Source organism: Scyliorhinus canicula, chromosome 16 (assembly GCF_902713615.1).
Source record: "Scyliorhinus canicula chromosome 16, sScyCan1.1, whole genome shotgun sequence".
NCBI lineage: Eukaryota > Metazoa > Chordata > Chondrichthyes > Carcharhiniformes > Scyliorhinidae > Scyliorhinus > Scyliorhinus canicula.
In genome coordinates, this window is record NC_052161.1 from 80,098,259 (window position 1) to 80,109,219 (window position 10,961).

Genomic DNA, 10,961 nt, shown 5'->3' on the forward strand with positions numbered 1-10,961 from the left:
GACTGAGAGAGAGTGACTGAGAGAGAGAGTGACTAAGAGAGAGTGACAGAGAGAGTGAGTGACTGAGAGAGAGTGACTGAGAGAGAGTGAGTGAGTGAGAGAGAGTGACTGAGAGAGAGAGGCTGACTGAGAGAGAGTGTGTGAGAGAGTGAGAGAGAGTGAGTGAGAGAGTGACTGTGAGAGAGAGTGACTGAGAGAGTGAGTGACTGAGAGAGAGTGACAGAGAGAGTGAGTGAGAGAGAGTGAGTGATAGAGTTACAGAGAGAGAAAGTGACTGAGAGAGAGTGACAGAGAGAGAGAGTGACAGAGAGAGAGAGTCACTGAGAAGAGTGACTGAGAAAGAGAGTGACTGAGAGAGAGAGAGTGACTGAGAGAGTAACAGAGCGAAAGTGACTGAGAGAGAGAGAGTAACTTTGAGAGAGAGAGTGACTGAGGGAGAGCGTGACAGAGAGAGTGACTGAGAGAGACAGTGACTGAGAGAGAGCGACAGAGAGAGAGAGTGACTGAGAGTGTGACTGAGAGAGAGTGCTTGAGAGAGAGAGTGACTGAGAGAGAGTGAGAGAGAGTGAGTGAGAGAGAGTGATTGAGAGAGTGACTGAGAAACGGAGTGACTTTGAGAGAGATTGACTGAGGGAGAGAGTGACAGAGAGTGACTGAGAGATACAGTGACTGAGAGAGAGACTGAGAGACAGCGACAGAGAGTGACTGAGAGACAGAGAGTGACTAACAGAGAGTGACTGAGAGAGTGACAGAGAGAGAGTGACTGAGAGAGAGTGACTGAGAGAGAGAAAGACTGAGAGAGAGAGTGACTGAGGGAGAGTGAGTGAGTGAGAGAGAGACTGAGAGAGTGACAGAGAGAGAGAGTGACTGACTGAGAGTAACTGAGAGGGAGAATAACTGAGAGGGAGAGTGACTGAGAGAGTGAATGAGAGAGTGACTGAGCGAGAGTGCTTGAGAGAGACAGTGACAGAGAAAGTGACTGAGAGACAGCGACAGAGAGAGAGAGTGACTGAGAGAGAGAGTGACACAGAGAGAGAGTGACTGAGAGAGAGAGTGACTGAGAGAGAGTGACTGAGAGAGAGAATGACAGAGAGTGTGACTGAGAGAGTGACAGAGAGTGTGACTGAGAGAGAGAGTGCTTGAGAGAGACAGTGACTGAGAGAGTGACAGAGCCAGCGAGAAAGAGTGACTGAGACAGAGTGACTGAGAGAGAGAGTGACAGAGAGAGACAGAGAGAGAGTGACTGAGAGAGAGACCTAGAGTGACTGAGAAAGAGTGAGAAGGAGTTCTCACTGAGAGGTTGACTGAGGGAGAGAGAGTCACTGAGGGAGAAAGTGTGACTGAGAGAGAGTGACAGAGAGAGAGTGACAAAGAGAGTGACAGAGAGAGTGACAGAGAGAGAGAGTGACTGAGAGAGACACTGACAGAGAGAGAGTGACTGAGAGAGAGAGTGACTGAGAGAGAGTGACTGAGAGAGAGTGACTGAGAGAGAGTGACTGAGGGAGAGAGTGACTGAGAGAGTGACAGAGCGAAAGATTGACTGAGAGAGAGAGAGTGACTTTGAGAGAGATAGTGACTGAGGGAGAGAGTGATAGAGTGACTGAGAGAGACAGTGACTGAGAGAGAGTGAGAGAGAGTAAGTTGGAGAGAGTAAATGAGAGAGTGACAGAGCGAAAGAGTGGCTGAGAGAGAGAGTGACTTTGAGAGAGAGTGACAGAGAGAGAGAGAATAACAGAGAGAGGGTAAATAAGGGAGCGAGTGCCTGAGCGAGAGTGACAGGGAGAGAGAGAATAACAGAGAGAGAGTGAATGAGGGAGAGAGTGACTGAGAGAGAGTGAGTGAGTGAGAGAGAGTGAGAGAGTGACTGAGAGAGAGAGGCTGACTGAGAGAGTGAGTGAGAGAGTGAGAGAGACTGAGTGAGAGAGTGACTCAGAGAGAGTGAGTGAGAGAGTGACTGAGAGAGAGAGTGACTGAGAGAGTGAGTGACTGAGAGAGAGTGACAGAGAGCGAGTGACTGAGAGAGAGTGAGAGAGAGAGAGAGAGAGTGACTGAGAGAGAGAGTGACTGATGGAGTGACAGAGCCAAAGAGTGACTGAGAGAGAGAGTGATTTTGAGAGAGAATGACTGAGGGAGAGAGTGACAGAGAGAGTGACTGAGAGAGAGAAAGTGACTGAGAGAGAGACTGAGAGAGAGTGACTGAGAGAGAGAGTGACTGAGAGACAGTGACAGAGAGTGACTGAGAGACAGAGAGTGACTAAGAGAGAGAGTGACTGAGAGAGAGTGACAGAGAAAGAGAGTGACTGAGAGAGAGAGTGACTGAGAGAGTGTGCTTGAGAGAGACAGTGACTGAGAGACGAACAAATAACAAAGAAAATTACAGCACAGGAACAGGCCTTCGGCCCGCCCAGCATGCGCCGATCCAGATCCTTTATCTTCACCTGTTGCCTATTTTCCAAGGTCTACTTCTCTCTGTTCCCCACCCGTTTATATATCTGTCCAGATGCATCTTAAATGATGCTATCGTACCTGCCTCTATCACCTCCGCTGGCAAAGGATTCCAGGCACCCACCACCCACTGCGTAAAAAACTTTCCACGCACATCTCCCTTAAACTTTTCCCCTCTCACCTTGAAATCGTGACCCCTTGTAATGGCACTCCCACTCTTGGAAAAAGCTTGTTGCTATCCAACCTGTCCATACCTCTCTTAATTTTGTAGACCTCAATCAGGTCTCCCCTCAACCTCTGTCTTTCCAATGAAAACAATCCTAATCTACTCAACCTTTCTTCATAGCTAGCACCCTCCATACCAGGCAACATCCTGGTGAACCTCCTCTGCACCCTCTCCAAAGCATCCACATCCTTCTGGTAATGTGGCGACCAGAACTTCACGCAGTATTCCAAATGTGGCCTAACCAAAGTCCGATACAACTGTAACATGACCTGCCGACTCTTGTACTCAATACCCCTTCCGATGAAGGCAAGCATGCTGTATGCCTTCTTGACCACTCTATCAACCTGTGTTGCCACCTTCAGGGTACAATGGACCTGAACTCCCAGATCTCTCTGTACATCAATTTTCCCCAGGACTCTTCCATTGACCATATAGTCTGCTCTTGAGTTAGATCTTCCAAAATGCATCACCTCGCATTTGCCTGGATTGAACTCCATCTGCCATTTCTCTGCCCAACTCTCCAATCTATCTGTATTTTGATGTATTCTCTGACAGTCCTCCTCGCTATCTGCAACTCCACCAATCTTAGTATCATCTGCAAACTGGCTAATCAGGCCCCTTATAGAACATAGAACATAGAATGATACAGCGCAGTACAGGCCCTTCGGCCTTCGATGTTGCACCGACATGGAAAAAATCTAAAGGCCATCTAACCTACACTATGCCCTTATCATCCATATGCTTATCCAATAAATTTTTAAATGCCCTCAATGTTGGCGTGTTCACTACTGTTGCAAGAGTATGCCTACCTTATACCTTCGTCCAGATCATTTATGTATATCACAAACAACAGTGGTCCGAGCACAGATCCCTGTGGAACACCACTAGTCACCTTTCTCCATTTTGAGACACTCCCTTCCACCACTACTCTCTGTCTCCTGTTGCCCAGCCAGTTCTTTATCCATCTAGCTAGTACACCCTGAACCCCATACAACTTCACTTTTTCCATCGACCTGCCATGGGAAAGCTTATCAAACACCTTACTAAAGTCCATGTATATGACATCTACAACCCTTCCCTCATCAATTAACTTTGTCACTTCCTCAAAGAATTCTATTAGGTTTGTAAGACATGACCTTCCCTGCACAAAACCATGCTGCCTATCACTGATAAGTCTATTTTCTTCCAAATGTGAATAGATCCTATCCCTCGGTATCTTCTCCAACAGTATGCCTACCACTGACGTCAAGCTCACAGGTCTATAATTCCCTGGATTATCCCTGCTACCCTTCTTAAACAAAGGGACAACATTAGCAATTCTCCAGTCCTCCGGGACCTCACCCGTGCTCAAGGATGCTGCAAAGATATCTGTTAAGGCCCCAGCTATTTTGTCCCTCGCTTGCCTCAGTAACCTGGGATAGATCCCATCCGGTCCTGGGGACTTGTCCACCTTAATGCCTTTTAGAATACCCAAAACCTCCCCCTTCCTTATGCCGACATGACGAGTATTTAAACATCCATTCCTAGTCTCAACATCCATCATGTCCCTCTCCTTGTTGAATACCGATGCAAAGTACTCATTAGCAAGCTCACTCATTTCCTCTGACTCCACGCATAAATTCCCTCTTTTGTCTTTGAGTGGGCCAATCCTTTCTCTAGTTACCCTCTTGCTCCTTATATACGAATAAAAGGCTTTGGGATTTTCCTTAACCCTGTTAGCCAAAGATATTTCATGACCCCTTTTAGTCCTCTTTATTGCGCGTTTGAGATTTGTCCTACTTTTCCGATATTCCTCCAAAGCTTCATCAGTTTGAGTCACCTCGATCTTATGTATGCTTCCTTTTTCATCTTAGCTAGTCTCACATCGTGCCCTCCTTAATCACAGCTGTGATATCACCTCTGACCAGTAATGCAACTCCTCCACCCCTTTTACCTCCCTCTCTATCCCTCCCTATACCCATCTATACCCTTGGATATTTAGTTGCCAGTCTTGCTCATCCCTCAACCAAGTCTCAGTAATACCAATAACATCATATTCCCAGGTACTAATCCAAGCCCTAAGTTCATCTGCCTTACCTGCTACACTTCTCGCATTAAAACAAATGCACCTCAGACCACCTGTCCCTTTGCGATCATCATCTCTTCCCTGTCTACTCTTCCCCTTAGTCACATTGAGTTTATTATCCATTACCTTACTGGCTTTAGTTGCTGCTTCTTTACTGACCTCTAATTTCCTAATCTGGTTCCCATCCCCCTGCCACATTAGTTTGAAACCAACCCAACAGTGTTAGCAAAAGCAGCCCCGAGGACATTGGTTCCAGTCCTGCCCAGGTGTAGACCATCCGATTTGTAATGGTCCCACCACCCCCAGAACCGGTTCCAATGTCCCAAAAATCTGAACCCCTCCCTCCTGCACCATCTCTCAAGCCACGTATTCATTCTGACTATTCTCGAATTTCTACTCTGACTGTCTTGTGGCACTGGTAGCAATCCTGAGATTACTACCTTTGAGGTCCTACTTTTTAACTTATGTCCTACCTCCCTAAATTCTGATTTCTACCTATATCGTTGGTGCCTATATGCACCACAACAACTGGCTATTCACCCTTCCCCTTCAGTATGTCCTGCAGCCGATCTGAGACATCCCTGATCCGTGCACCCGGGAGGCAACATACCATTCGGGAGTCTCGTTTTCGACCACTGAAACGCCTGTCTACTCCCCTTACAATTGAATCCCCTATGACTATAGCCCTGCCAGTCTTTTCCCCACCCTTCTGTGCAGCAGAGCTAGCCACAGTGCCATGAGCCTGGTTACTACTGCCTTCCCCTGGTGAGTCATCTCCCCCAACAATATCCAAACGGTATACCTGTTTTGGAGGGAGATGACCGCAGGGGACACCTGCACTGCCTTCCTGCTCTTTCTCTTCCTTTTGGTCACCCATTCCCTGTCTCCCTCACCAATCCTAATCTGCAGTGTGACCAACTCACTGAACATGCTATCCACCACATCCTCAGCATCGCAGATGCTCCAATGTGAGTCCATCCGCAGCTCCAAAGCCATCATACAGTCTAACACAGGGGTGGGCAAACTTTTCCGTGCAAGGGCCACATTCAGAAATTCACAATTTTAAAGGGCCGCATAGTATATTAAGTAAATAATTACTTCACCCGGTTATGATTCTGGGCGCCTCATATAGAACATAGAACAGTACAGCACAGAACAGGCCCTTCGGCTCTTGACTTGTGCCGAGCAATGATCACCCTACTCAAGTCAACGTATCCACCCTATACCAGTAAGTAACCCAACAGCCCCCCCCCCCATTAACCTTAAAAAAAAATTTAAAATTAAAAAAAAAAATTTTAAATTTTTTTTTTTTTTTAATGACTTGGTGGGCCGCATAAAGACATTTGGCGGGCCACATGCGGCCCGCGGGCCGTAGTTTGCCCACCCCTGGTCTAACAGGAGCTGCAGCTGGACACCCTTCCCGCACATGAAGGAGTCGGGGCATCGGCCACGTCCCTGAACTCCCACATTGAGCACGAGGAGCATAACACAGGTCTGGGATCTCCTGCCATTTTTACACTTTACCTTAACTGATTACAAATATAATACCAAATAATGGATAAGTGAAAGGAATAAAGATTTTACTTACCAATCACAATACTTACCAAACACACAGAGTTAAATTTCTCCCAGCTACTGCTAATTGGAGCATTTTCCTTACCAGCCAATCAGGTCACTGCTTTTCTGTGATGTCACCCTTCAAGGTAAGTTTTTCAAGAGAGAGAGTGACTGAGAGAGAGAGTGAGAGTGACTGAGAGACAGAGAGACAGCGACTGAGAGACAGCTACAGAGAGAGAGAATTACTGAGAGAGAATGTGACTGAGAGAGAGAGTGACAGAGAGTGTGACTGAGAGAGAGAGTGCTTGAGAGAGACAGTGACTGAGAGAGTGACTGAGAGACAGTGCGACAGAGAGAGAGTGACAGAGAGGGAGTGACAGAGAGGGAGTGACAGAGAGGGAGTGACAGAGAGAGAGTGACAGAGAGAGAGTGACAGAGAGAGAGAGAGTGACAGAGAGAGAGAGTGACAGAGAGAGAGAGTGACAGAGAGAGAGAGTGACAGAGAGAGAGAGAGTGGCAGAGAGAGAGTGGCAGAGAGAGAGAGTGGCAGAGAGAGAGAGAGGCAGAGAGAGAGAGAGGCAGAGAGAGAGAGTGGCAGAGAGAGTGGCAGAGAGAGAGAGTGACTGAGCGAGAGTGACTGAGAGAGCGAGTGACTGAGAGAGCGAGTGACTGAGAGAGCGAGTGACTGAGAGAGAGAGTGACTGAGAGAGAGTGACTGAGTGAGAGTGTGACTGAGAGAGAGAGTGTGACTGAGAGAGAGTGACTGAGTGAGAGTGTGACTGAGAGAGAGAGTGTGACTGAGAGAGAGAGTGTGACAGAGAGAGAGTGACTGAGAGAGAGAGTGACTGAGAGAGAGAGTGACTGAGAGAGAGAGTGACTGAGGAAGCAACACAGTAAGAAGTCTTATAACACCAGGTTAAAGTCAATAGGTTTGTTTCAAATCACTAGCTTTCGAGCACTGCTCCTTGCTCAGGTGAATGAAGAGGTAGGTTCCAGAAAAATGTATTTAGACAAAGTCAAAGATACTCTGAATGCGAGCATTCAGATTGATCAGTTTTCCTTGTGTTAAGTATTAAGAAATAAAGAGGGGTGGATGAAGTAAAAATACAGATCAGTCACAATCTAATTCAAGGGTGGGCAAACTACGGCCCGCGGGCCGCATGCGGCCCGCCAAAGGTCTTTATGCGCCCCACTAAGATCAAGTCCTCAAAAAAAAATTTTACATTTTTTTTTTTAAATTATTTTTTTTATATAAGGTTAATGGGGGGGGGGGGGGGGGGGGGCTGTTGGGATACTGGTATAGGGTGGATACGTTGACTTGAATAGGGTGATCATTGCTCGGCACAACATCGAGGGCCGAAGGGTCTGTTCTGTGCTGTACTGTTCTATGTTCTATATGAGGCGCCCAGATTCATAACCGGGTGAAGCGCCATTTTTGAAAAGTAGAGAAAAAGAGGGCTAAAGGCAGGATGCCGCAGGGAGAAGCGCTGAGGTATATGCCGCACGCTAATTGGTTACAACCGGGACTATTAATTAATATACTATGCGGCCCTTTAAAATTGTGAATTTCTGAATGTGGCCCTTGCACGGAAAAGTTTGCCCACCCCTGATCTAACTGATTACAGAAAAGGGTCTGAGGGCTGAATGGCCTGTTTCTGTACCAATGTTCCCAACCCTCTTCTCACAGAGCAAACTGTTCACATCACAGGCAATGGTCCTTACCCAGTGTTCCTTAATGTTTCCCAATAATATTTGGCAATTTCAGGGACACAAATTAAAAAACGGAAAGTTTGGCGCACAGGAAGTATATAAAGACCACAGTCACATCTAGATGATCCTCCTCCATGCAGGTAGTTACATGATAAACTGTGGTTGAGTAGTTGTTTAATCACAGAAATTAATCTCTGTCGATTAGTCTACCACAGACCCTGACAGGAGGTGAGAACCCGCCCCTGCCCCCCCCCCCCCACCCAACACTGGTGGAGAGCCTTGGGAACCAGAGTTTCAAAGTTCTGTTCCTCCCAAGCACATTACACTCACCATGTCATGTCTCAAATTACTCACATTCTGTGTCCCAAGTTGGGAATAAGAAGTGATGCGAGGAAGAACTTCAAAGGATAGTAAGTTGTGGAATAATTTCCCAATGTTGGAATGTTAGTGGACGGCATAAATTAAGTTGAGGCAATTAAGTGACACGATTGGCGGGTTGAGCTATGCTGGGGATTATCTGATGTGTGGTTTGCTTTCATGGAATCCCTACAGTGCAGAAGGAGGCCCTTAGGCCCATCGAGTCTGCACCGGCTCTTGGAAAGAGCACCCTACTTAAGCCCACGCCTCTACCCTATCCCCGTAACCCAATGATTCCACATAACCTTTTGGACACTAAGGGCCAATTTAGGCCAATCCACCTAACCTGCACGTCTTTGGACTGTTGAAAACTGGAGCACCCGGAGGAAACCCACTTAGACACGTGGAGAAAGTGCAAACTCCACACAGACAGAGGCTGGAATTGAACCCGGGTGCTGGTACTGTGAAGTAGCAGTGCTAACCACTATGCCACCGTGCCAACCTTTTGTTTGGCATTTCTACTAAATTCAAGAACTGGATGAAAGAAAGGTTCCTCTGACAGTAAATGCTATTCATCAAAGGTGTAAAGCTATTGGCTCCCATGATGCTTTATTAATCTTTCTTCTGTTGTCATTAACAGGTTTCGCGTTGGGTTTAAGAAAGCTTTTCGTTGCTGCCCTTTTATACATGTTAGTAGGTATGATGAACAGGAGTTAACAACAACAGCAAGCTTCCGAACTACACGTAGCAGCACTTACACCATGACTAGAATGGAGACAACAACAAATTGTCGCATCAATTCCAATTATGAAGAAACTGAAGAGACAAAGAGAGAATATGTCAGCTCTCAAACTATTCTTTGAAACGCATATCTTCTTGTATCGGACTATTATCCCTTCAGAGATTGAATCACAGAATTGTAATAGTCCAGAAGGAGGCCAGTTGTCCATCGAGACAAGGAGCAACATTGTGAGACATAGTTCCCACATGAAGCCACTCGCTACAGCCAAGGAGAACCAAACATTGAGTCAGGTTCCTAATTCTCAACTCCAGATTCCCAATTCTTTTGATCCAGATTCCACAAAGGTTCCGGAATCTTCCACTCCAGTTCCTAATTCTCCAATTCCAGTTCCCGTTCCCCAGTTCTGACTCCTGATCCTCCGAAGCTGGGTCCCAATTCATCAATCATGTCCCCAAGTTCTCCAATCCAGCAATTTGGCTTCTCACATCGTGAACTATACTGTACACTGGGATAAAACTGGCAGCTGAAGGTGTAGGGAATTCACCTTATACTGTAACCTTCATTCCAGTGTCTACGTTTTGGGGTTTAACCTTGCATTCTTATTGTATATTCCTGAAGATAAGATGTGTAAATACAGGACAGAGGAAAAGAAGAATTGGATTTGCATGGTATCTCTCTGAACCTCCGAATGGTCAAAAATGTTTGATTATAATTGAGGTATTTTGAAGTTTAGGCATCATTCCAGTTTTATTATTTGTGAATGAAGCAGTTTCAATCATTTGTCTTCTGGAAATATGATTCATTATTAACACCAATGGGCTAGTTTATTATAGAAAAATAACTGTTGAAATGTAAGGTTAATCATATTTAAATTTGCATTCCGTGATTACATTTGTCTGTTGTGATTGTTTCAGTTTTACCTTGGCGTCTGTGGTATTTTGGAATGTTGGAGTCGATAAACAAGGCAGCTGGTCAGGTCAATCACGGCCACTAAATCATATCATCATCATCCTGATTTCCACCCATCCTACACAGAGATGAGAACTTCAGAAATAACTCCTTGTAGGGGGGGTTTTGGGGTGAACTTTGTGGTCCACTCACACTGGCATATTTGACGTGGGTGACGAGCTGTGTCCCCATCCTCTCCCCACATTACAGGGGCTGGGGAAAGCATCAGGCAGCTTTCCCACCCTTAGGCCAATGAGGCTGTTACGTGGACTATGAAATGCCATTAACAGCTTTGTTCTGCTTCTGTTGGAATTGTTTGGTCTGTGGGGGGAGGAGGGGACATGATGAACAGCTGAAGAGCTTTCACTGTGTGCTCTGGAGGACAGGAAGGGTGGTACATCCTTTGGGGAAATGCCAAATCGGGGCCACCCGCCCCATGATGGTAACCCCATTTGCCCATCCTCCCCTCGCCTCTCTAATTCAAACTCTCACAGATCCCCTCCATTCCTGTCGCTGGGGTTTCCCAGCTGTATGTGTTCAGAATGCTCAGCCTTTCCTGAGTCTGGTATCCATCTTATCATCTTCTGTGGGACAGGTTGTAGTCCCATCCTTGGCCACTCCTATCTTTTGGTACTTCTAGGGCTGCAATTAGCTAATCTGATTGGCCGGCCACTCTCTAGGCAGAAACCTCCAGCCCCTGACGGGAGGAAGTCCCACTTTCACCATAATAAGGCTGCGCATTATGACTGTAGACAGCCAGATGTCAAAACATTGGTGAACTTTAGGGCCTGTTGTCAAATTCACCCAGGTTATTATATCTGTAGTAGAAAGATACAGATACAGAGGGGCTGGTTTACCACAGTGGGCTAAGCAGCTGGCTTGTAATGCAGAACCAGTGCCAGCAGCACAGG

General features: G+C 46.5%; 1 protein-coding gene across 1 annotated transcript in view; it reads left to right on the forward strand.

Moving 5' to 3' along the window:
- Positions 1–9,988, forward strand: part of tacr2 (tachykinin receptor 2) — a 214,556-nt gene extending 204,568 nt beyond the window's left edge. Inside the window, exon 5 of the mRNA XM_038773776.1 lies at positions 9,001–9,988. Coding sequence (XP_038629704.1) covers positions 9,001–9,223 — 223 coding nt within the window. The 3' untranslated portion in view covers positions 9,224–9,988. The remainder of the gene's footprint in view (positions 1–9,000) is intronic.
- The last annotated feature ends 973 nt before the right edge of the window (positions 9,989–10,961 follow it).